General features: G+C 44.3%; 1 protein-coding gene across 8 annotated transcripts in view; it reads right to left on the bottom strand.

Annotated features, from left to right (window-relative positions):
• The window catches only part of SRGAP3 (SLIT-ROBO Rho GTPase activating protein 3), a 335,902-nt gene that overhangs the window by 133,363 nt on the left and 178,898 nt on the right, over positions 1-23,641 (bottom strand). For 7 of the 8 annotated variants that reach the window (XR_010319058.1, XR_010319059.1, XM_064274982.1 and 4 more), the window contains exon 3: positions 18,370-18,532. Coding sequence is in view for 5 of the 8 variants with exons in the window: in XM_064274982.1 (XP_064131052.1) it covers positions 18,370-18,532 (163 nt within the window). In the remaining 3 variants the exon portion in view is untranslated. Of the gene's footprint in view, positions 1-18,095; positions 18,159-18,369; positions 18,533-23,641 lie in introns of those variants that run through there. The other variant, XM_064274985.1, reaches the window with a different exon arrangement.

Below are 23,641 nucleotides of genomic sequence, written 5' to 3'. Positions count from 1 at the left end.
GGCTAGAAACAATATGAACTACTATTCTGTGCTTTAAATTTTATAAAAGTATCACACTGTACCTTGCTTTTTTCACCCAAGACTATGTTTTCAAGTTTTATCCACATCGATACCTGTAGATCTAGTTCCTTTACCTTAAATGATGTATAATATTTCATTGTATACCTACCTACTCCTCATTTATCAACTATCTCATTATCCAATATTTTGCATTTATGACAAGAGTAAAATAATCTAATATTTGGCCATTTTGCGCGTAAACAACAGATGTCTGGTAGTAACAGACACCAAGGTATGAGGCAAGAGTAACGCTGGCTGTGATGGTTAAGATTATGTGTCAGCTTAACTGGACCATGATTCTCAGTGGTTTGGCAGTTACGTAATGATGTAACTTGGCAGTTATGTAATGATTTAGTCATCCTCCATTCCGTGATCTGATGTGGTCATCCTCCATTTTTGTATAACAACATGGTCTTTGGAACCTAACCATGTCAATAAGTGAGGAGTGGGTATATTAGCTTACTTCCACATCTAATTTAATCATTTTCTTAATGATGAACACTTAGGTTATTTCTGTTTGCTTATTACAAACACTACTACAGCAAAAATTTTTGTACGAGGTTTTGTGTGCATGCAGATATACTAGACTATCTTTAGATTATACTTAGAAATCCACTATCTGTCCATCAGTTTGACATACTGTGGTGGCTTGCATGTTGCTATGATGCTGGAAGATATGTCACTGGCATTTCAAATACCAGCAGGGTCACCCAGATTTCAGTGGAACTTTCAGACTAAGGCAGACCAGGGAGACAGGCCTGCTATCTACTTCCAAAAATTAGCCAATGAAAACCCTATGAATCATGATAGAATATTGTTGGATATTCTTACAGATTGAATTGTGTCCCCCCAAAATGTGTGTCAACTTGGATAGGTCATGTTTCCCAGTATTGTATGGTTGTCAATTGTGTCATCTGATGCGATTTTCCTACGTATTGTAAATCCTACCTCTATGATGTTACTGAGGCAGGATTAGAAACAGTTATGTTAATGAGGAAGGACTCAATTTACAAGATTAGGATGTATTTTGAGTCAATCTCTTTTGAGATATAAAGGAGAGATAGGAGCAGAGAGACAGGGGGACTTCATACCACCAAGAAAGCAGTGCCAACAGCAGAGCATGTTCTTTAGACCCAAGGTCTCGTGCTGAGAAGTTCCTAGACCAGGGGAAGATTAATGACAAGGACCTCCCTCCAGAACCAACAGACAGAGAAAGCCATCCCCTGGAGCTAGTGCCCTGAATTAAGACTTCTAGCCTACTAGGCCATGAGAGAATAAATTTCTCTTTGTTAAAGCCATTCACTTGTGGTATTTTTGTTATAGCAGCACTAGATGACTGTCATGGATTAAATTATGTTCCCCCAAAGTATCTGTCAACTTGGCTAGGTCATGATTCCCAGTATTGTATGATTGTCTACCATTTTGTCATCTGCTGTAATTTCCCTGTGTGTTGTAAATCCTATCACTATGATGTAATGAGATGGATTACTGGCAGTTATATTGATGAGATCTACAAGATTAGATAGTTTCTTAAGCCAATATCTTTTGAGATATGAAAGACAGAAGCGAGCAAAGAGATATGGGGGACCTCACACCACCAAGAAAGCAGTGTCAGGAGCAGAGCATGTCCTTTGGACCTGAGGTTCCTGCACTGAGATCCCCCCAGACGAAGGAAAGACTGATGACAAGGACCTTCCTCCAGAGCCGACAGAGAGAGAAAGACTTCCCCTGGAGCCAGTGCCCTGAATTCGGACTTCTAGCCTACTGGAGTGTGAGAGAATAAACTTCTCTTTGTAAAAGCTATCCACCTGTGGTATTTCTATTTTAGCAGCACTAGATAACTAAGACAATAACTAAGAACAAGACAAACAACCAACTGAACCAGCGCCGTTGACTGAACAGACTATTGTTTCCATCTATTTGTAATGTACTGCTGCCATACACCGGGTTCCTGTTTATGGAGGGCTCTGCTCCTGGGCTCTCTGTATGTCCCAGAGATCAGCCTGTCTAGCCCTGCTCTAGTCCTACCTGCTTTACTGACTATCTCTTTCACAGAACTCTTGATATCAGATAGGGCAAATACCCCAGCAAATACCAAAAAATTGTATCCCATGGGCCATATTTTCTGAGTATAATGAAAAAAAACTTAGAAATTAAAAACAAATAGAAAGCTTAAAATTTTTTTGAAAAAAAAAACCCCACAATTCTGAATAATTCATGGTGCAAAGAAGAAATTCTAATGGAAATTATGAAATATTTATAACTGAATGACAATGAAAACATCACTTATCAAAACTTCTGGGATGTAGCTAATTTGTAGCATTAAGGGCATTAATTTTCATCCTTGTTTTCTACTATGTGCATTTAAATTACATTTTCTAATTGGATTTGGCTTGCACACAGGAGCATTATTAATTTTTGTCTATTGATCTTATAACCGGCCATCTTGCTGAGCTCTTTTCAGTAGGAAGTATGATATTTGCTGCTGTTTTTTGCTAAATACCGTTCCATCAGCCTACAGAAGTTCCTATCCTTAATTTGCTAAGAGTTTTTGTCTTAAATCATGAAGTGTTGGAAGCATGCCTTTTAAAAGTCAGGAATAAGACAAAGATGCTCCTTCTCCCACTTCTCAACACACTGTACTGGATGAAGGTCTTAGCCAATGCAATAAATCAAGAAAAAGAAATAAGAGTTGGGAAAAGAAACAAGACCATCATCATTTAGAACTAATCACTGAGTGGAAACAAAGAAGAGGGATCGGTGTTTGGAAAATACGGCCTCGGGGATAGAAATGATGCCAGAGATCACAAAATAGAATTTTGCAAGAGCAGTGACTTCTTCATTGCAAATATCTTTTTTTCAACAACATAAATGGCAACTATACATGTGGGCCTCACCAGATGGAATACACAGGAATCATATCAACTGCATCTGTGATAAGAGATGATGGAAAAGCTCAATACCATCAGTCAGAACAAGGCCAGGGGCCTACTGTAGAACAGTCCGTCAATTGCTCCTTTGCAAGTTCAAATTAAAGCTGAAGAAAATTAGAATAAGTCCACAAGAGCCAAAGGACGACCTTGAATATATCCCACCTGAATTTAGAGACCATTTCAAGAAGAGATTTGATGTGTTGAACACTAATGACCAAAGACCAGATGAGTTGTGGAATGACATCAAGGACATACACGAAGAAAGCAAACACCCTTTTGGCTCAGTAATGAGGTCACTCCCAAGGTTCATCCTTTGGCCAAAGATTAGACAGGCCCATAAAGCAAAATGAGAGTAAGGGAGCACAAGAGCCAGGGGCAGGGACTAGAAGGCAGGAGGGGACAGGAGAGCCAGTAGTAGGGAGCCCAAGGTCAAGAAGGGAGACTGCTGACATGTCATGGGGTTGTTAACCAATGACATAAAACAATATGTGCACCAACTGTTTAATGAGAAATTAGTTTGTTCTGTAAACCTTCATCTAAAGCACAATAAAAAAATAAAAGCAAGAGGTCACGTCTAGGGTCTTAAAAGCTAGGGAGCGGGCGTCTAAGATGTATCAATTGGTCCAACCCACCTGGAGCAAAGTCGAATGAAGAACACCAAAAACACAAGGAAAATATTAGCCCAAGAGACAGAAAGGGCCACATAAACCAGAGACCCATCAGCCTGAGACCAAGAGAACGAGATGGTGCCCAGCTACCATCAATGACTGCCCTGACAGGGAACACAACAGAGAGTCCCTGACAGAGCAGGAGAAAAGTGTGACGCGGAACTCAAATTTCAGTAAAAAAGATCAGGCTTAATGGTCAGACTGAGACCGGAAGAACCCCAGAAGACATGGTCCCCAGATTCTCTGTTAATCCAGAACTAAAACCATTCCCGAAGTCAACTCTTCAGGTAAAGATTAGACTGGACTATAAGACATAAAATGATACTCAAGAAGAGTGTGCTTCTTAGTTCAAGTAGATACATGAGACTAAACGGGCAGCTCCTGTCCAGATGTGAGATGAGATGGCAGAAAGGGACAGGAGCTGGTTAAACAGACATGGGAAATCTGGGATGGAAAGGAGGAGTGTGCCATCACATTATAGAGAGAGTAACTAGGGTCACACAACAATGTGTGTATAAATTTTTGTATGAGAAAACAACTTGAACTGCAAACTTTACTTAAAGCACAGTTAAAAAAAACTACTGGAAAACACAAAAATTAAAAAAGAAAGCAAGACGTCATTGAAAAGACAAGAAAGAAAGAAAAGGCCAAAATGGATGTCAGAAGACACTCTGAAACTTGTTCTTGAACGTTGAGTAGCTAAAGAGAAAGGAAGAAATGATGAAGTAAAAAAGCTGAACAGAAGATTTCAAAGGGCAGTTCAAGAAGACAAAGTAAAGTATTATAATGACGCGTGCATGGATTGAATTGTGCCCCCCCCAAAAATGTGTCAACTTGGTTAGCCCATGATTCCCAGTATTGTGTGGTTGCCCTCCATTTGTGATTGTAATTTTATGTTAAAGAGGATTAGGGTGGGATTGTAACACCCTTACTAAGGTCACATCCCTGATCCAATGTAAAGAGAGTTTCCCTGGAGCGTGGCCTGCACCACCTTTTAACTTACAAGAGATAAAAGGAAAGGGAAGCAAGCAGAGAGTGGGGACTTCATACCACCAAGAAAGCAGTGCCAGGAGCTGAGCGCATCCTTTGGACCCGGGGCTCCCGTGCAGAGATGCTTCTAGTCCAGGGGAAGACTGATGAGAAGGACTTTTCTCCAGAGCCAACAGAGAGAAAAAGCCTTCTCCTGGAGATGACACCCTGAATTTGGACTTTTAGCCTACTTTACTGTGAGGAAATAAATTTCTCTTTGTTAAAGCCATCCACTTGTGGTATTTCTGTTATAGCAGCACTAGATGACTAGGACGACATGCAAAGAACTGGAGTTAGAAAACCAAAAGTGAAGAATGTGCTCAGCATTTCTCAACCTGAAGGAACTGAAGTAAAAATTCAAGCCTCGAGTTGCAATGTTGAAGGATCCTGTGGCGAAAATATTAAACGATGAAGGAGGCATCAAAAGAAGATGGAATGTATACACAGAGTCACAATAACCAAAAGAATTGGTCGATGTTCAACCATTTCAGGAGGTAGCATATACCAAGAATGGATGGAATTGAAGGAAAAACAGGGCTCCAAGAATTGACAGAATACCAATTGAGATGTTTCAACAAACGGATGCGGTAGTGAAAGTGCTCACTCGTCTACGCCAAGAAATTCGGAAGACAGTTTCCTGGCCAACTGGCTGGAAGAGATCACATTTATGCCTATTCCCAAGAAAGGCAATCCAACCAAATGAGGAAATTATCAAACAATATCATTAATATCACACACAAGTAAAATTTTGCTGAAGATCATTCAAAAGAGGCTACAGCAGTACATCGACAGGGAATTGCCAGAAATTCAAGCTAGATTTAGAAGAGTACGTGGAGGGAGGGATAACATTGCTAATATCAGATGGATTCTGGCTGAAAGAAGAGAATACCAGAAAGATGTCTGCCTGTGTTTTACTGACTATGTAAAGTCATTCGACTGTGTGGATCATGACAAATTATGGTCTAACATTGCAAAGAACAAGAATTCCAGAGCACTTAATTATGCTCACGAGAAACCTGTACGTAGATCAAGAGGCAATCGTTCGAACAGAACAAAGGGAGAGTGCGTGGTTTAAATTCAGGAAGGGTGTGTGTCAGGGTTGTATCCTTTCACCATACCTATTCAATCTGTATGCTGAGACAATAATACAAGAAGCTGGACTGTATAAAGACAAATGTGGCATCAGGATTGGAGAAAGACTCATTAACAACCTGCGTTATGCAGATGACACAATCTTGCTTGCTGAAAGTGAAAAGGACTTGAAGACCTACTGATGAAGATCAAAGACTACAGGCTTCAGTATGGATTACACCACACCGCAACATAAAGAAAACAAAAATCCTCACAACTGGACCAATAAGCCACATCATGACAAACGGAAAAAAGATTGAAGTTGTCAAGGATTTCATTATACTTAGATCCACAATCAACATCCATGGAAGCAGCAGTCAAGAAATCAAGAGATGCATTGCACTGGGCAAAGCTGCTACAAAAGACCTCTTTTAAAGTTTTGAAAAGCAAAGATGTCACCTTGAAGACTAAGGTGTGCCTCACCCGAGCCATAGTGTTTTCAATCTCCTAATTAAAAAAAAAAAAAATTATGCATGTGAAAGATGGACAATTAATCAGGAAGATCGAAGAAGAGCTGACGCCTTTGAATTGTGGTGTTGGTGAGGAATATCGAATATACCATGGACTGCCAAAAGAATGAACAAATCTGTCTTGGAAGAAGTAAAGCCAGAATGCTCCTTAGAAGCAAGGATGGCAAGACTATGTCTCATATACTTTGGACATGTAATCAGGAGGGACCGGTCCCTGGAGAAGGATATCATCCTTGGTAAAGTCGATAGCACTATTTTTTTTTTTTAAGTAGAGGGTCAGCGGAAAAGAGGAAGACCTTCAGCGAGGTGGACTGACACAGTGGCTGCAACAATGAGCTCAAACATAGCAAAGATTGTGAGAATGACACAGGACTGGGCAGTGTTTTGTTCTGTTGTACCTAGATAGGGTCGCTAGGAATCAGAACTGACTTGATGGCACCTACCAACAACACCTGTGTACAAGGTAGGCATTTTATGTCATCATTTTAAACTCTTACAATAACCCTGTTGTCATGGATTGAATTATGTCCCCCCCAAAAAAGTGTGTATTATCTTGGTTAGGCCATGATTCCCAGTATTCTGTGGTTGTCCTCCATTTTGTGATTGTAATTTTATGTTAAAGAGGATTAGGGTGGGATTGTAACACCGCCCTTACCCAAGTTACCTTCCTGATTCAAGGTAAAGGGAGTTTCCCTGGAGTGTGGCCTACAGCACCTTTTATCTCTCAAGAGATAAAAGGAAAGGGAAGCAAGCAGAGAGTTGGGGACCTCATACCACCAAGAAAGCAGCACCAGGAGCAGGGCGTGTCCTCTGGACCCAGGGTCCCTGCACCTGAGAAGCTCCTCAACCATGGGAAGATTGAGGACAAGGACCTTCCTCCAGAGCTGACAGACAGAGAAAGCCTTCCCCTGGAGCCGACCCCCTGAGTTTGGACTTGTAACCTACTAGACTGTGAGATAATAAATTTCTCTTTGTTAAAGCCATCCACTTGTGGTATTTCTGTTATGGCAGCACTAGATGGCTAAGACACCTGTGAAGTAGGTATTATTATCTTATTAACTCCATTTTGAAAATGAGAAAACTCAGAGGGTTTAAGAGTCAGGCCAAGTTCACATGCCTGGAAAGTGAGGGAACAGAGATTTGAGCCAGGGTCTGCCCCTATACCTAACCACTGCTCTAGACTGCAATCCCAGCCTACTGCTCTTGATACAGGGCCCAGAATTTTCTGCCCATCAACCTTTGCTTTGGTATGGAATCCCATCTCTCACTTTTTCCCAAATCTCTGTATATCTGTTGTGGACAATATGATTCTGTCCTACCCAGATCCCCTTTGATACTAAGACATATTCCCCCAGCTGCTGGGCATACTGCTGTCAGACAGCCTTCAACTGTCAACCCTTCTTGGGAATTGCCTTAGCTGAAGAGTCATCTGTCCAAGGCCACACAACCCCTTCCAGAAGCAGTCTACATCCAATGGCTGATTGACAACTCGGGACAACTGTGACAGGCCATCCATGTTTCACAGCTTCCCAAGGAGTCAGCTGAGCCCTTTGTTGTGACTGCATCACAGCCCAACTTCTCCCTTTGCAAGTTTCTGCTTGATCTCTTTCTTCTCCAGGTGGTGATCCCAAGAGCACTACCTAATATACCCCTCCCTGCACTGTAATCGGAAACCCTGGTGGTGTAGTGGTTAAGTGCTACGGCTGCTAACCAAAAGGTCGGCAGTTCGAATCCGCCAGATGCTCCTTGGAAACTCTATGGGGCAGTTCTACTCTCCTATAGAGTCGCTATGAGTTGGAATCGACTCCACGGCAGTGGGGTTTGGGTTTGGCACCATAATCACCATCTCAGAGTTCGTGACCTGGAACACAACCTGGGAGAGATCCTAACCCTCAGGGCTCATTTCAAGTGCAGCCTTCCCACACAGAACCTTTCCTGAGCCTCCCAGCCCAGAATTAACTTCTGTGATGATGATCATTGTTTTCTGTATTGGAGTTACTGCTCCACATCTCTTTTAGCTTCCATACTATACTGTATATCGTATGTGCTATACTGTAGCCTCCTTGAGGGAGGACATTGGGTATGATTCATTTCTCCTCTTTAGCACCTGCCTTTACTACCATTGAGCATGGACTCTAGAATCAAACATATCTGGATTCAAATCCCAACTCCACATTTACCAGCATCAGTTTCCTCATCTGTAAAATGGGAATGATAGTTTCTTCCTCTTAGGCTTTAAGAATTAAATGTATATAGTATGCTTAACCCTGAGCCTGGCACGTAGTAAGCACTCAATGATTGTTATCTATGATTATTATTATTTACCTGCTGTATTACAACACTAATATGCGTTTATTTAGAGTCCCTGGGTACTGCACATGGTTAACACGCTCGGCTGCTAACCAAAAGGCCGGAGTTTCGAGTCCACCCAGGGGCACCTTGGAAGAAACGCTTGGTGATCTACTCATAAAAGTCAGCCACTGAAAACCCTGTGGAGCACAGCTCTATGCTGACACACGTGAGGTTGCCATGAGTCGGAGTCAACTCCGTGGCAACTGGTTTTTCACTGGTTATGTGTTTATTGAATGAGCTGGGAATGCCTGCTGCTGACCAACTCAGCAGGCTCTGCTGGCAGAGTGATGGGTCGTGACTTCATCTCCCTGGGAGACCGTGGCGGTTGGCTGAAGGTGCATCATCCATTGGCAGTTTGCCTGCTTTGCTCTCTCTCTCCCTGCTGGCCTCATAGCTGGATCTTCCAGCATGCGAACTCTCACTCTCTCTTGCAACCAAAAAATAAGTAAGCTTGGCATTGAATCCAAGGCCACTGGTGCTTTTGATCTCAGTTACAAAGCAATGCAATTACTGGACAAAAAAGCACTGATTTATTTATGAAATGCTATGGACATCTTTGAGGCGGGAATGAAAAAACTCACTCAAGACCGAGCCCTTGTTGCCACACAGTGAATGGCTGCTTTCAAACGCAAGCCTCCCAAATGCTCTCTCTTCTCTACTAAGAGTCTTTCCTCATTAGCTCTTCCTCTAGAACATTGCTGCTCCCAACAATCACATTCGCATCACAGCCTGGGCAAGTAATTAAATTCTGCAGGCATCAGAGCATGGAATAATGGATGGCTATTAGGGAACCTGAAGAACACAGAATGAGGCTGAGAATAGAATGGGCTTCAATGCTCAGTCTCAGTAGCAGGGGTGGGAAGAAAGAGCAAGCAGGGTGCAGACAGAACCCCCCAGCTGGTGCCCCACGTGGGCTAGTAGACTGGGTACTGGACCTGGAGTCAGAAAACTGGGTTCGGGGTCAGACTCTGCCACTTACCAGATGTGAGCCTCAGTTTCCTCATGTATAAAACAAGGTGGTTGGACTAGGTTAAGTCATTCTCAAAGTGTGGTCTCTAGACCAGCAGCAACAGCAACACCAGAGAATTTATCAGAAATGCACATTCTCAGGCCAAACCCTAGACCTACTGAGTCAGAAACTGTGGAAGTAGGCCAAGCCATCTGTGTTTTAAAAAGCTCTCCAGGTGACTTGGATGCATGCTAAAGTCTGAGAATCTTAAATCTATACCACTGTTTCCCTAAGCTTGGGATATAATGAAACAGCAGATAATTCCAGCACCACTGTGCTAGCAGAATAGCTGACTCTTGTCTACACTTTACCAAAGACCCTTTCTATTAGCCTCAGTAAAGGGTGTATACACATTATTTCCTAGAAAAGAGAAGAGCAATTAAAAACCAAAACCAAATCAACAGTCCCATCTTGCCACATGGAGAGTTTGAGAACCACCGGTAGATAATGTTTAAAGATGAAACCACAAACTCAAATGCATAAAAGGTCCAGGAGGTAAAACAAAGGAGGCAAGTGGGTATAATATACTGGATGGTAGCAGGGTCCATGGGGCAGTGGAGACAATATTTGTTGTTGTTGTTATTACTGGCCATTGAGTGGCCTCTAATTCATGGCAACCTTATGCATAACTGCGGTGCAATGAATTACTTAATATGGCTCTTCTAGCCATGGTCCTGTAACTCCCACCCAAGTGATTTGGTGGGACTGTGAAAATAAGGTAACTGTGGCCCACCAAGGGGATTGGTCAGTTTTGCCATTCTGCTAGGCTTAAACGAGAGCCAATTTCTGGGCAGAAAGAGGATCTCACCATCACCAAGGTAGAAGAGCCAAGAGCAGAGCATATCCTTTGGACCCAGGATCCCTGCACTGAAGGGCTCCTAAAACCAGGAGACTGAGAGACAAAGAGAGTTCTAACACTGAAGACATCAAGAAGTGGTGGCATAGAAATGGCAGCAGAACCAGGAGACCAACAGGACACCATGCAGTGGGAATTCTGGCCCACGGAGTGAGAAAGCTGAGTGACTTAGAGCCAAGGCTTCCTGGCTGAGTGGGGTGCCTTTGGGGCACTTATCAGCAGAGTTAAAAGTGTGTTGTAACACTTGCCCAAGCAAGGCAGAGGCTGAGGGCCAGAGGGAGGCGTGCCTGAGAGCACAGCTAAGAAGAAGAAGCTGTTCTGAACAAAGAACTGTATCCTGAATGTCCCTGAACCTGAATCGTAACCTGTTACTTCCCTAATAAACCCCATAATTGTGACTATTGTCTGTGAGTTCTGTGTGGCCATTGCAATGAATTATTGAACTCAGCAGAGAAGTAGAGTGCCATGGGAAGGATGGTTGGTGTCAGAATTGGTAAAGACGGCAGGGAAAAGTGGCATGTCTGGCCTCCACCTCACAGGAATCAGCCTTGGGCTGTTGATCTTGATTCTCCTTGTGAAGTTAAAGGAGGTCAGATACCACAGCTCCCATGCCATTATTACAATAACAAAACAAAATATTGCCTGGTCATGTGCCATCTTCATGATCATGGGTATGTTTGAGTCCATTGCTGTGACTATTGGGTCTGTCCATCTCATGGAGGCATGGAGGGTTTCTCTCATTTTCAGTCACCTTGTACTTTACCAAACATGATGTCCTTTTATAGGGAATGGTCTTTCATGATGACGTGGCCAAAGTAAACGAGCTGAAATCTCACCATTCTCACTTCTAAGTGGCATTCTGGTTGTATTTCTTCTAAGACTCATGTCTTAGTTATCTAGTGCTGCTATCAGAAATACCATAAATGGATGGCTTTAACAAACAGAAGTTTATTCTCTCACAATCTAGTAGGCTAGAAGGCCAAATTCAGGGCACCAGCTCCAGGGGAAGGCTTTCTCTCTCTGTCAGCTCTGGAGGAAGGTCTTTGTCATCAATCTTCCCTTGGTCTAGGAGCTTCTCCACGCAGGAACCCCAGATCCGAAGGATGTTCTCTGCTCCCAACGCTGCTTTCTCGGTGGTGCAAGGTCCCCATGTCTCTCTGCTTACTTCTCTTTTACGTCTCCTAAGAGATTGCCTTAAGACACAACCTAATCTTGTAGATTGAGTCCTGCCTCATTAACAAAACTGCCACTAATCCCAGTTTATTAACATCACAAAGATAGAATTTACAATTATCATAGGAAAATCACATCAGATGACAAAATGTTGGACAATCACACAGTACTGGGAATCATGGCCTAGCCAAGTTCACAGATATTTTGGGGGACACAATTCAATCCATGACAACTCATATGGTCATTCTTCAGCTACTCAGTTCCAGCTGACTACTGCCAAGTGTGAAGCCAAATGATTTGTTAAGAGAAACACAAAATCCAGATTTTTATGTGAAGTGTCCACATTTTTAAATGTTGTCTCAGTTTTTCTTAACATAGTGAAGGCCAAGCAGATTATACTCGACAGCCAAGTTCAGCTGCAGACCACCATTTGCAGCCTCTGTTCTGAGATGCCTTTGACTTCCATTATGACATACTCTATCCACCATGTTCTGGACTTTTTCTGAACTCCCAACCTCCCTTTCCCCCTTGACAGACTCCTGTTCATCCTTCAACACCCAATTCAAGGGTCATTTCCACTGTGAACTCATTCTCAATTCTCTCCCCTGCTTTCTACCTCTCCACTAGGAAGGTTGAAAAGAATCAAACACAGGGCAAAAGAATTGCCACATAAAAGAAATGGGGAACATGGAGAGGTTATAAAACAGGTTTTTCTCACAGAGAAGGCATTAGGTCTTCTTGTAAAAGTTACCCTATTTCTGCTTGAAAAATCACTTACATGAGGACACTGATCTCATCTGACCAGAATCTAATAAAAAGAAGTTTTGAAAGAGCAAATATAAAGAAATACAAATGCAGAATTCATAGGATTGGTTAAAAAAACAGGTGGTACAAAAATTACCTAGGGATTTTGGCTGGCTGGGAGCTCAAAGTGAGCCGACTGTGTGGTGAGATTAGCATTAAAAAGCCAAATGCCTTCAGCGGTTTCATTATTAGAAATCAAGAGTTTAGGCAACCCTGAGGGCAGTGGTAGGTCAGTGGTAAAACTTTTGCCTTCCATGCTGGAGACTCGAGTTCTATTCCGGGCCAGAGCACTTCATGTGCAGCCACCACCCGTCTGTCAGTGGAGGTTTGTGTGTTGCTATGATGCTGAACAGGTTTCAGCAGAGCTTCCAGACTAAGATGGACTAGGAGGAAAGGCCTGGAAATCTGTTTCTAAAAACCAGCCAGTGAAAACCTTATGGATCATGATGATCTGATCCACAACTGATCATGGGGATGGCACAGGACCGGGCAGCATTTTGTTCCATTGTGCATGGGGTCACCATGAGTGAGGGCTGACTGGACATCAGCGGACAATAACAGGTAACTCTGCTCCACTCTGAACTAGTCAGACTTCCCTAGAATATTCTGATTGATCCTACACATTAACTTCTGCCAGTCAGAGAAGACCTGGAGCATTACTAGGGGAGAGTGACACAGGTGGGGAGAAAACGCATTCAAGTCACAAGGAACAACTGGAGGAACGTGGAATGTTTATCCAGAGATGGGAAACCTTAGATGGGTGGTCATGATTTCTGCCTTTTAGCAAATGATGGATTTCCATGCAGATTTAATCTGTGAGGCTGTCAAGAGTATGTCCAGGACCGAGGAGTGGAAACACAGTAGGATTTCACCTCATTTGGGGACAGAATTTTCTATTAATCACAGTTGTCCCCAGATGGAATGAGCTGTCCTGAGAGGTCATGAGTGCCCCTTTATGGAGAGAGATTTAGCAGAGGGAGGGATCTAGCAGACAAGAAGAGCACGACTCTCTGCAGAAGATGACAGAAGGACGCAACAGAGGGCCTATTGGACATTATTATTTTATTTCTCCCTTTCTTCTTGGAAGAAACCAACTAGTTGCTGTGGAGTTGACTCTGATTCATGGCGACCCCACGTATGTCAGAGTGGAACTGTGCACCATAGGGTTTTCAGTGGCTGTTTTTTTCAGAAGTAGAGTATTAGGCCTTTCTTCTATTTTTCCAGAAATTCCACCTTCACCCATCCTTACCGCCATGGCTCAGGTGGAGGCAAGTGTACATCTGACTCCAGGAGTGGGTGTGCTTCCCAGGTCAGGAACTGTGTCTCCCTGGCCACAGGCACAGCTTCAGGAGAGCACCACGACCCATGCTGGCCCAATCACAGCCTGTAAAACCCAACTCTGGGGGAAAGGAGCACTCACTTTCTGCTTGAGCTGACAGGGGCCATCTGATTGTTGTACAGGGAGAGGCTAAGAAAGAGCCCCCAATCCCATACACACACAAAACGGAAAACAGAAAATTGGAGCCAAGAGCTGCAGAGAGACCAAGTTCTGACGACATCATTTGTGGAGCTAATTCCTGAAGCCAGGCTTCTCTCTGGAGAGCAGGTAAGCTCCCTTTTTCCCAAAGTCAGTTGAGCTTGGGTTCTATAACTTGTGACCCTAAGATTCCTGATCACTACAGATGGCCTCCAATATCGTGTTCGATTCTGTGTTGTTATGGCTGACCCTCATCTCACACTTAAAGTAAGGTCCACCTGCATACATAAGCCCGTTTGTCCAAATGAATTCTAAAATGGTTTCTGGAATTTGAAGCGCTGCCCGCAGTCATAATAACAGACTTCACTGCAAAAGGGAAAATGGAGAACCACGAAAAGGTATGCAAACAGCATCTAGTATCAGTGATAGGACTGAGAACCTGGTAGGTAGGGCAGCTGCCCCAGGCTCAAGCCAAAAGACCAGCACAGAAAGGGCCCCCTCGCCTTTCCCCTGGAAGCCACCCCCTTTCTGCAGACCCATTGCCAGAGTGGCTGAGCGGGGTGGTCAAGGAAGACCAACCCTAAGCCCTAGGACTCTAGATTAGGCATGAGGAGGGGTCCCATTCTTAGGGATCACTAGTGAGTGAGCCACGATTTAATGAGTACCTACTGAATGCCAGGCTTGTTCTGGTCACTTGACCTACCCTATTCCTCAAAGCAGCCCCTCAAAGTAGGCATTCTTATTCTCTCCATTTCCCAGATGAGAAAACTGAGGCTCAGAGAGACTTGCCCACGCTCACACAGTTAGTGAGAGGCAGTTCTGAGACTGATTCCAGAAGCCCAGCCACGCTGCCTCCTACTAGCGATGACAGTGGGCTGAAAGTCGCCAAGTCGGGGTTCTCCTTGCAGCGTGAAGGCTCTACTTCTTCCTCTGTAAAATGGGGTGAGTGATGCTCTCGTCCCCCATTCTGACCAGAAACCAGCTGCCATAAGGGAAAAGGACAGTTGCTGTGAGGTCTGCAGGAACTATTCTACCTAAGGAGTCCAAGCCTTGCTTCTGAGATTATATATAACTGATTTAACACAGAGGGGCCAAGCTGGGCTAAATGGGCCAGTCAGGCCCAGGCCCCTGCCCGTCTCCCGGCCCGTGGGGATTGGGTCGTTTCCTTTGTTCCAGGCATGGTAACAAGGCAGCCAGGAGCTCAGCTGTAGACATTTTTTCATTATTTTCTACCCTGTTAACCTCCATCACAAGGCAGGCTGCTGTCAGCCTAAATGAGAACTGAAAAGATTTATCTCACTTGTCCCAGGGCTCAGCTCAGGAAACAGACCCTTCATTTCCTAAAGGCCCTGCTGACTCTTTCTCTGTGAGTCACTCCCACCCAGGAAAAAAGATGTGACAGCAGCGGCAGGTGTGCGGTCGTGACGGGATCAATAGTCCAAATTTGCAGACGTCTAAATCAATTCAATTGGGCTCTGGAAAGCACTGTGGGATTTTCCTTTTTTTTTCTGCAGTGTATTTACCTCCCTAAAGGAGTCTTGGTGGCACAGTGGCTAAAGCACACAGCTGCTAACCAAAGAGTTGGCAGTTCAAACCCACCAGCTGCTCCGAGGGAGAAAGTTGTGGCAATCTGCTTCCACAAAGATTACAGCCTTTGAAACCCTATGGGGCAGTTCCACCCTGTCATAGGGTCACTATGAGTCGTAATTAACTTGATGGCAGCAGGTTTCAGGCTTTCGTTACCTTCCTAATTATGTTTGCTAATGTAAATATTAAACTTAATAAGCACAGCCTCAGAAGGAGACCAGAAGCATATTGTATAGCAGGAGGAAAAGAGACTAGGATGGCAATTTTGCTATGTGAGTAATCCTCAGAGTGGAGAGTCCAAATCCAGACAATGGAGAGATTATATTTAGATTGACTTTTCCTCTCCCTTGTGCTTCTGGGAATCCCAGGTCACCAAATCCCTAAAACCGGCACCTACCAAAAAGAGATGAGCTAGATTATTTTAGCAGTAATAAAACCGAAACCAAACCCATTGCCGTTGAGTTGATTCCAACTCGTAGCAACCCTACAGGACAGGGTAGAACTGCCCCCCAGGGCTTCCAAGGCTGTAATCTTTACAGAAGCAGCTGCCACATCTTTCTCCCATGGAGCAGCTGGTGGGTTCAAACTACCAACCTTTTGGTTAGCTGCCGAGTGCTTAACCACTGTGCCACCAGGGCTCGTTTTTAGTAATAATGGCCCCTTATAAGCCCACTGCATTGAGTCAATTCCAACTTATAGCGACTCACGGGGTTTCCAAGGCTGTAAATCTTTATAGAAGCAGACTGCCATATCTTTCTCCCACAGAGCTGCTGGTGGTTTCAAACTACTCACCTTTCAGTTAGCAGTCGAGAGCTTTAACCAATAGCCTCTTATATTTGTATGATAATAGCATTCACTAAATGCTTACTAAATGTCAGGTGCTGCTCTCCAGGCCTTACAACAGCCCTGGGGGTATCTCTTCCCATTTCCCAAATGAGGACACTGAGGCATAGAAAATTTAAGTAACAAACTCAAAGACACATAGTTAATAAATAATGGAACCAGGATTTTAAGAATTCTGGACCCGGAGACTCCACCCAAACCACTTTGCAATGATGTCTCTCTCCTTCACATGCACCATTTCATTTAACCCTCAAGCTGCCCCTGGGAAGTAGTTGGGCTTAACCCCATTTTATAGACAAAGAATGTGAAGTTCACAGAGGCTTGGTGACTTGCCCATTTTACAGACAAGGGAACCGAGGTTCACAGAAGTTCAGTTCTGCAAACATTTAGGCAAACCCTTCAGAAAGCAACTGGGCACACTATCAAAAGCCTTAAAAATGAGCATATCTTTTGGCCCTTATTATATAAATAAGACTCTATGTATTGGCCCCAGGTTGTTTACTTCTTCATAGCAAGCTGAGGACTGATAGCCCAGAAAGCCCACTGGTTTCCAAACTCTAATTCTTACACATGCAATTATTTTTAAAATGGCCCCAATAAGCAGATTTTTAGCCACTTAGAGCATCTCTGCTTTACCTATCCCAATAAACTGCACCCAACACCTGCTAGCCCTAGAAAGATAAAACCTTGTAGGTATAAAGAACCCCAGCTGTGTCTGTCCTTCAGCACTCTCTGACCCAGAGACTCCCCACCTTGCTGCAGAAGTACATTGTCTCAGTATAAGTAATCCTTCCCCCTTTTTTCTCCTCTCCTCCAGGGCTTCTTTGCCCCTTCTGGTGGTTCCCTGAGGCACCGGCCCCTGGAGGCCCTCTGGCTGTGAGGGACCACTCTGTACATGCAGCTGTCAGTGCATCGGCCCCAATAAATAACTTGGCGTGCAACACTGCTACTTCATGTTCTATCTTCTTCCTTGATCATCGCCAAACTCCCTCAAAGTCACTACAACCCTAAAATTCCTGTTGCGGAGACCAGTCCTAAGAGAATAACAGTGGTTGTGACAAAGGCGTCTTATACAAAGAAGCTCACAGCAGCATTTATTTATAAGAGTAAAACAATAGAAATAACCTAAGTGTTCAACAGTAAGAGATTGGTTAAATGAGGGCACATCAATATAATGAAATAAAAGAGACCTGGTGCCATAACAGTTAAGCACTAGGCTGCTCATCAAAAGGTTGGTGTTTCTAACCCATCCAGTGTTTTCATGGAAGAAATACCTGGCGATCTTCTCCAATAAAGATTATTACAACCTTGAAAACCCTATGGGCCAGTTCTACTCTCTCACGTGGAGCTACTGTGAGTCAAAATCGACTCGACGGCAACCAACAACAACAATATATAATGAAATACTACGTCATTATTAAAAATGTTATAAAGATATATTTATTGATGTGGCAAAATTTTATAATAGATTGCTAGAAGACATAAGCAGATAGTAAAATCATAAGCACACTATAATCTTATTTGGGAAAATGTATAAATATAAGCATCCATAGAAAATATATTTGTATATGTACATGTGAAAAAATGTCTAGCACACCAAAGTGATTATTTCTGAGTGGAAACATTTCAGGCTATTTTAATTTTCTGTGTGTGTACTCATCTCTGTTTTTCCAGATTTCCTACAATGGACATGTATTACTTACCTAATGACGCAAAGGTTTTTATTTTTGTGATGGTTGTTGCTGAAGTGGCTGAGATCACATAGCCTTTAAAAGGAATATTCAGAGTTCAGGCTCAGGATCTCAGGTGCCAAGTCCAGTGCTCAGCCCCTTGTACCCTTCAACACACCTGCCACAGACACTCACCCTGCCCTCCTGGACCCATCTCCCCAAACCACATCCTCCCCTGGCTAGCACAGTATTGCCGTGGCCAGCCTGGAATAAAGACCAGGGCAGGTGGGGCAGCCCGCTTGCCCACCTTTTTGAAGAGCCTGATGACATCCTCGCTGATCTGAGAAAGGCGGACGATGACATTGTTCATGAAGATGTCATTGAGGGTAGCATGGTCTCGGCTCTCCCGCCTGGTCTGATGCAGGACCAGATACCAGCAGTTCACGGGCGAGAGAAGGTACTGATCCTTCCTGTGGAAACCAAAGCAGCTCTGGTTGGCTTCATATGTACTGTCATCTACAAGGTTTTTACACTGTTGCCCACCTTAGCTCTTTGACACTTGCAGCCTCCCCTCCAGGCTGGTTTTACTACGATACATTTTAAGGCTGAGGAAATGGAAGCCACAAGAGGTGAAGTGATTCTCCCAAGGTCATGAAGCTAGCAGAGCTGGGCCTAAACTCAGTCTTTGATGATAAATCCTATCCCATTCTATTCTTCCACTGAATTTAGCATTTGCTACACACACTTCTCCCTTCTGAGAGAAAGCTGCCTTCCTTGGGGCTAAGAAATACTAGACCAATTGTGTTTGAAATATTTGTATGATTTCTAGAATTATGCAGTGGAAAGAACAGAAAGTGGACACCTTTTTTCTTCTTTCCTGCCTCCCCCAGGCCCTCAGACTCTTAAACCCTTTGCTCTTCCCCAGGTATCACCTTCTGTCTCTTGGCTTCCTAGAAACTAGCTTACACATGGCTTTGCCCCTTGATGAAGCTAGGGGAGAGGGACAGGGAGTCTGTGTTTAGGAAGAGGGGTTAAGGAAAGCTACTTTGAGTAAAATAATCTGAGAAGCTGGACTGCATGAAGAAGAACAGCGCATCAGGATTGGAGGAAGACTTATTAACAACCTTTGATATGCAGATGACACAACCTTGTTAGGTGAAAGTGAAGAGGACATGAAGCACTTACTGATGATGATCAAAGACTACAGCCTTCAGTGTGGATTACACCTCAACGTAAAGAAAACAAAAATCCTCACAACTGGACCAATAAGCAACATCATGATAAATGGACAAAAGACTCAAGTTGTCAAGGATTTCATTTTACTTGGATCCACAATCAACACCCATGGAAGCAGCAGTCAAGAAATCAAACGACATATTGCATTGGGCAAATCTGCTGCAAAAGACCTCTTTAAAGTGTTAAAAAAAAAAAAAAAAAAATGCTACTTTGAGAACTAAGGTGAGCCTGACTCAAGCCATGGTATTTTCGATCACCTCATAGGTATGCAAAAGCTAGACAATGAATAAGGAAGGCTGAGGAAAAAGTGATGCCTTTGAATTATGGTGTTGGTGAAGAATATTGAATATGCCATGGACTGCCAGAAGAACAAACAAATCTGTCTTGGAGGAAGTACAGCCAGAATGCTCCTTGAAAGCAAGGATGGCGAGACTTCATCGCACGTACTTTGGACATGTCACCAGGAGGGACCAGTCCCTGGAGAAGGACATCATGCTTGGTAAAGCAGAGGGTCAGCAAAAGAGAGGAAGATGCTCAGCAAGATGGACCAACACAGTGACTGTAACAATGGGTTCAAGCATAACAACAATTGTGAGGATGATGCAGGAGCAGGCAGTGTTTTATTCTGTTGTACATGGGGTCACTATGAGTCACAATCGACTCAACAGCACCTAACAACAACACTTTGAGTAAGGCACATCCAAGACAAACCTTTGTCCTACTATGACTGATAGATTCTTAGCATATACTGAGTATTATCACAAAACAGTGGTTCTCAAAGTGGTATCCCCAGACCAGGAGCATCAGCATCACCTGGGAACTTGTTAGACATGCAGATTCTCAAGTCTCACCCCAGACCTGCCGAGTCAGGAGACCTAGGGCTGGGCCCAGCCATTTGGGTTCGGCCGATCCCCCTGGTGATTCTGATGTTCTCAGATCTGAGAACCACAGATCTATCCCATTGTTTCTCAAAGCTTAGGATACTAATGAAACAGAAGGGTATCTGTCTTACCTACACTTTACCAAAGATCCCTCTGTTAGGGTGCACATACACTATTCTCTAGGAAGGAAGAAGGGAGGGCAATTAGAAACCGAAACCGAAAGTCAAACCAAGAATCCCATCTTGCCACATGGATTATCTGTCATGCAGTTCTTGCCTTCTGCCCCTGAGTCTCTCCCTTACTCCACTTTCCAGTGCAGGCAGGAGGGGTTGGAAAGGCCGGATGTGAGGGAGAGGCCTATGCACCAGCTGAGAGTGGCCAGCTCTAAGGGTCCTACCAGGCCTGACTTGCTCTACCCCTGCCCTTGAGCCTGGGCCACTTCCCAGAACTGGCCATGGTTCTGCTCTCAGGAAATGCAGCCTCCCTCTATCTGCGTATTTACCAGCCACCAGTTACCATGGGGAACCCCTGGTGGTGAAGTGGTTAAGAGCTATGGCTGCTAACCAAAACGCTGGCAGTTTAAATCTACCAGGCATTCCTTGGAAACCATATGAGGCAGTTCTACTCTGTCTTATAGGGTCGCCATGAGTCAGAAACAACTCGATGGCAATAGGTTTTATGGGTTTTAGTTGCCGTGGAGTAGATTCTGACTCGTGGTGACCCCATGTGTGTCAGAGTAGAACTGTGTTCCATAGGGTTTTCAATGACTGATTTTTCAGAAGTAGATCACCAGGCCTTTCTTCTGAGGTGCCTCTGGGTAGACTCGAGTCTCCAACGTTCTGGACAGCAGCCGAGCACTTTAACCGTTTGCCCACCCAGGGGCTCCATCAGTGTGTTTAGGGAAGAGAACTCTGCTGACTCTTGCCATGACTACTCACCCGCCCCAAAGGCACGTGGGGGTGCCAGATAGTACAGCCCTGAGGGCCCCTGGGCTACCACACCCACCTCCCAACTCCCTGGGTTTGGGAAGGATAGGTGAAGAGAGGTCACTTAACAGAGAAATTTTTCTTTCTTTCACCAAATGGGCTGAAAATCTGTCAAGGTGGGAAGAATTTGGGAGAAGGGAATTTGGTTTAGATAGAAGACAGATATGTTGGGAACTGTCTGGGGAAAGGAGAGGAAGGCAAAGCACATGAGACATGCTGCTATAGGAGAAATGAACAGAATTCTTCTTTGCTTATAGCCTAGAAAGAGCCAGAACACGACATTCAGCCACCCAGCCAGAAATCACTCACCGTTTACTTATGTCAGGTCTCTGTTAGGCTCAAGCACAGAAAGGTGACCTTGACATAGACCCTGCCTTGGAGGTAGCACAGTCGAATGTTGAGTCAGAAGAAAAGAATTAACAGTGGAAGGCAATAAAGCATGATAATAGAGTCACACATGGAGCATCAATTCTGCTTGAGAAGTTGGAGAAAGCGCTGCTCTCCCGCCGTGCTCTCTATGTACCAGTCACAGTTCCTTCTGCTTATGTGCCAAGTTCTTTCCACCTGGGACCTTCATGCATGCTGTTCCCTCCACCTGGAATGCGTTAGCCCCTGCTCGTCTCTTGACTGTCTCCTTCTCTTCCTCTAGATCTCAGCTTCAATCGTAACTCCTGATATGGATTGACTTCTGTCTCCCAAAAAGACATGTTGAAGCCCTAACCCCAGCACCTGTGAGTGTAACCTCATTGGGAAATAGGGTCTTTGAAGCTGCTATTAGTTAACATGAGGTCATAACGGAGTAGGGTAGCTCCTAATCCACTATGACCAGTGTCTTTATAAGAAGAGATGAAGACACACAGAAACAGGGAAGATGCCCATGTGAAGACAGAGGCAGAGACTGGAGTAATACATCTACAAGTCAAGCAATGCCAAGGATTGCTAGGAACCACCAGAAGCTACGAAGAGGCAAGGAAGGATCTTACCCTACAGCCTTCAAAGAGAGAGCATGGCTCTGCTAACACCTTGATTTTGGACTTCCAGCCTCCAGAGCTGGGAGAGAATAAATTTCTGTTGTTTTAAGCCACCCGGTCTGCGGTACTTTGTCAGGGCAGCCGTAGGAGACTAAGACATATCTCTAGAGAGGACTCCTCTGACTATATGCTAAGGTGGGGACTCTCAAAGTGTGGTTCCTGGGTCAGCTGCATCAGCATCACTTGGGAACATGTTGGAAATGCAAGTTCTTAGGGCCACCCCAGACTTACTGAACATGAAACTCTGGGGGAGAGGCCCAGCATCTTTGTTTTAACCAGCCCTCTAGGGGGTTCTGATGCACACTCAGGACTGACAGCCTCTGCCTTTGGAGTTTCCATTCTCCACCCCTACCGTCCCTTACCTGACTGTAAGACCTTTGAGAACAGGGACTGTTCCTGTTTTATTCACCACATCCAGTGCCCAGCAACTTGCCTAACACACAGTAAATACTATGGAAAAGAGACCTATGAGAGGAAGTCATATTTGCGCTGGGTCTTGAAGGATGGAGTTTTCCAAATGGACAGAAGGGCAGAGAAAGAATGGAATTGTAGGCAGAGGGAATTGTGGGTATAAAATAGGGAAGTAGCTCAGTAGAGATGTAACTCAGAGTGTGGTAAGGGAGGACGTGAGCCTGGGGAGATAAGTTAAGAGCTCGATTGTGGTGGGTATTGAATGCAAAGCTAAGGAGTCTGAACTTTATCCTCTAGGCCACATGGTGCTCAATCTGAGTAGGACTTTAGAATCACTTGGGGAGCTTTTAAAAACACCAAGACCCAGGCCACATCTAAGATCAATTAACTGATACTTTTTAAAACGCTCTATAGAAGATTCTAAAAAATCTTATTGTGCCTAGGTCACCATGAGTCGGGGGTCAACTCAATGGTAGCTAACAACAACAATAAAAGATTCAAATGCGCAGCCAGGCTTGAGAACCCTTCCTGTAGGCAGTGGGTCATCAAGAAAGTCATTAAGCAGAAGTATGAGTTAACCAGGAGCCCTGGTATCGCAGTGGTTAAGCCCTCAGCTGCGAAACAAAAGATCAGCAGTTTGAGCCCACCAGCCACTCCACAAGAGAAAGATGTGGCAGTCTGCTTCCATAAAGATTTACAGCCTCGGAAACCCTACGGGGCAGTTCTACTCTGTCCTATAGGGTCGCTGTGAGCCAGAAGTGACTTAACGGCAATGGGTCTGGTTTTCTTGTTTTATGAGCTAATGGATGCATGGTTTAGAAAGATCATAGGAGGCAACTTGGAGGATGGACAGATGGATGGGCGGATGGATGAATGGATGTAGGTATCGTGCTGGAGGCAGGAGGTAATCTTAGTCCCAGAGAGGAGGGACAGTGAGGGCCAGGTGATGGCAGTGTGGCCAAAGAAAACTGGACTTGAGAGACTCAACGTGAGACCAGATAATCTTAGAGACTGCTGGAAATAGAGGGGACAGG

The sequence above is a fragment of the Loxodonta africana genome, chromosome 22 (genome assembly GCF_030014295.1).
Source record: "Loxodonta africana isolate mLoxAfr1 chromosome 22, mLoxAfr1.hap2, whole genome shotgun sequence".
Lineage (NCBI taxonomy): Eukaryota > Metazoa > Chordata > Mammalia > Proboscidea > Elephantidae > Loxodonta > Loxodonta africana.
This window is presented reverse-complemented; position numbering and strand designations above follow the sequence as displayed.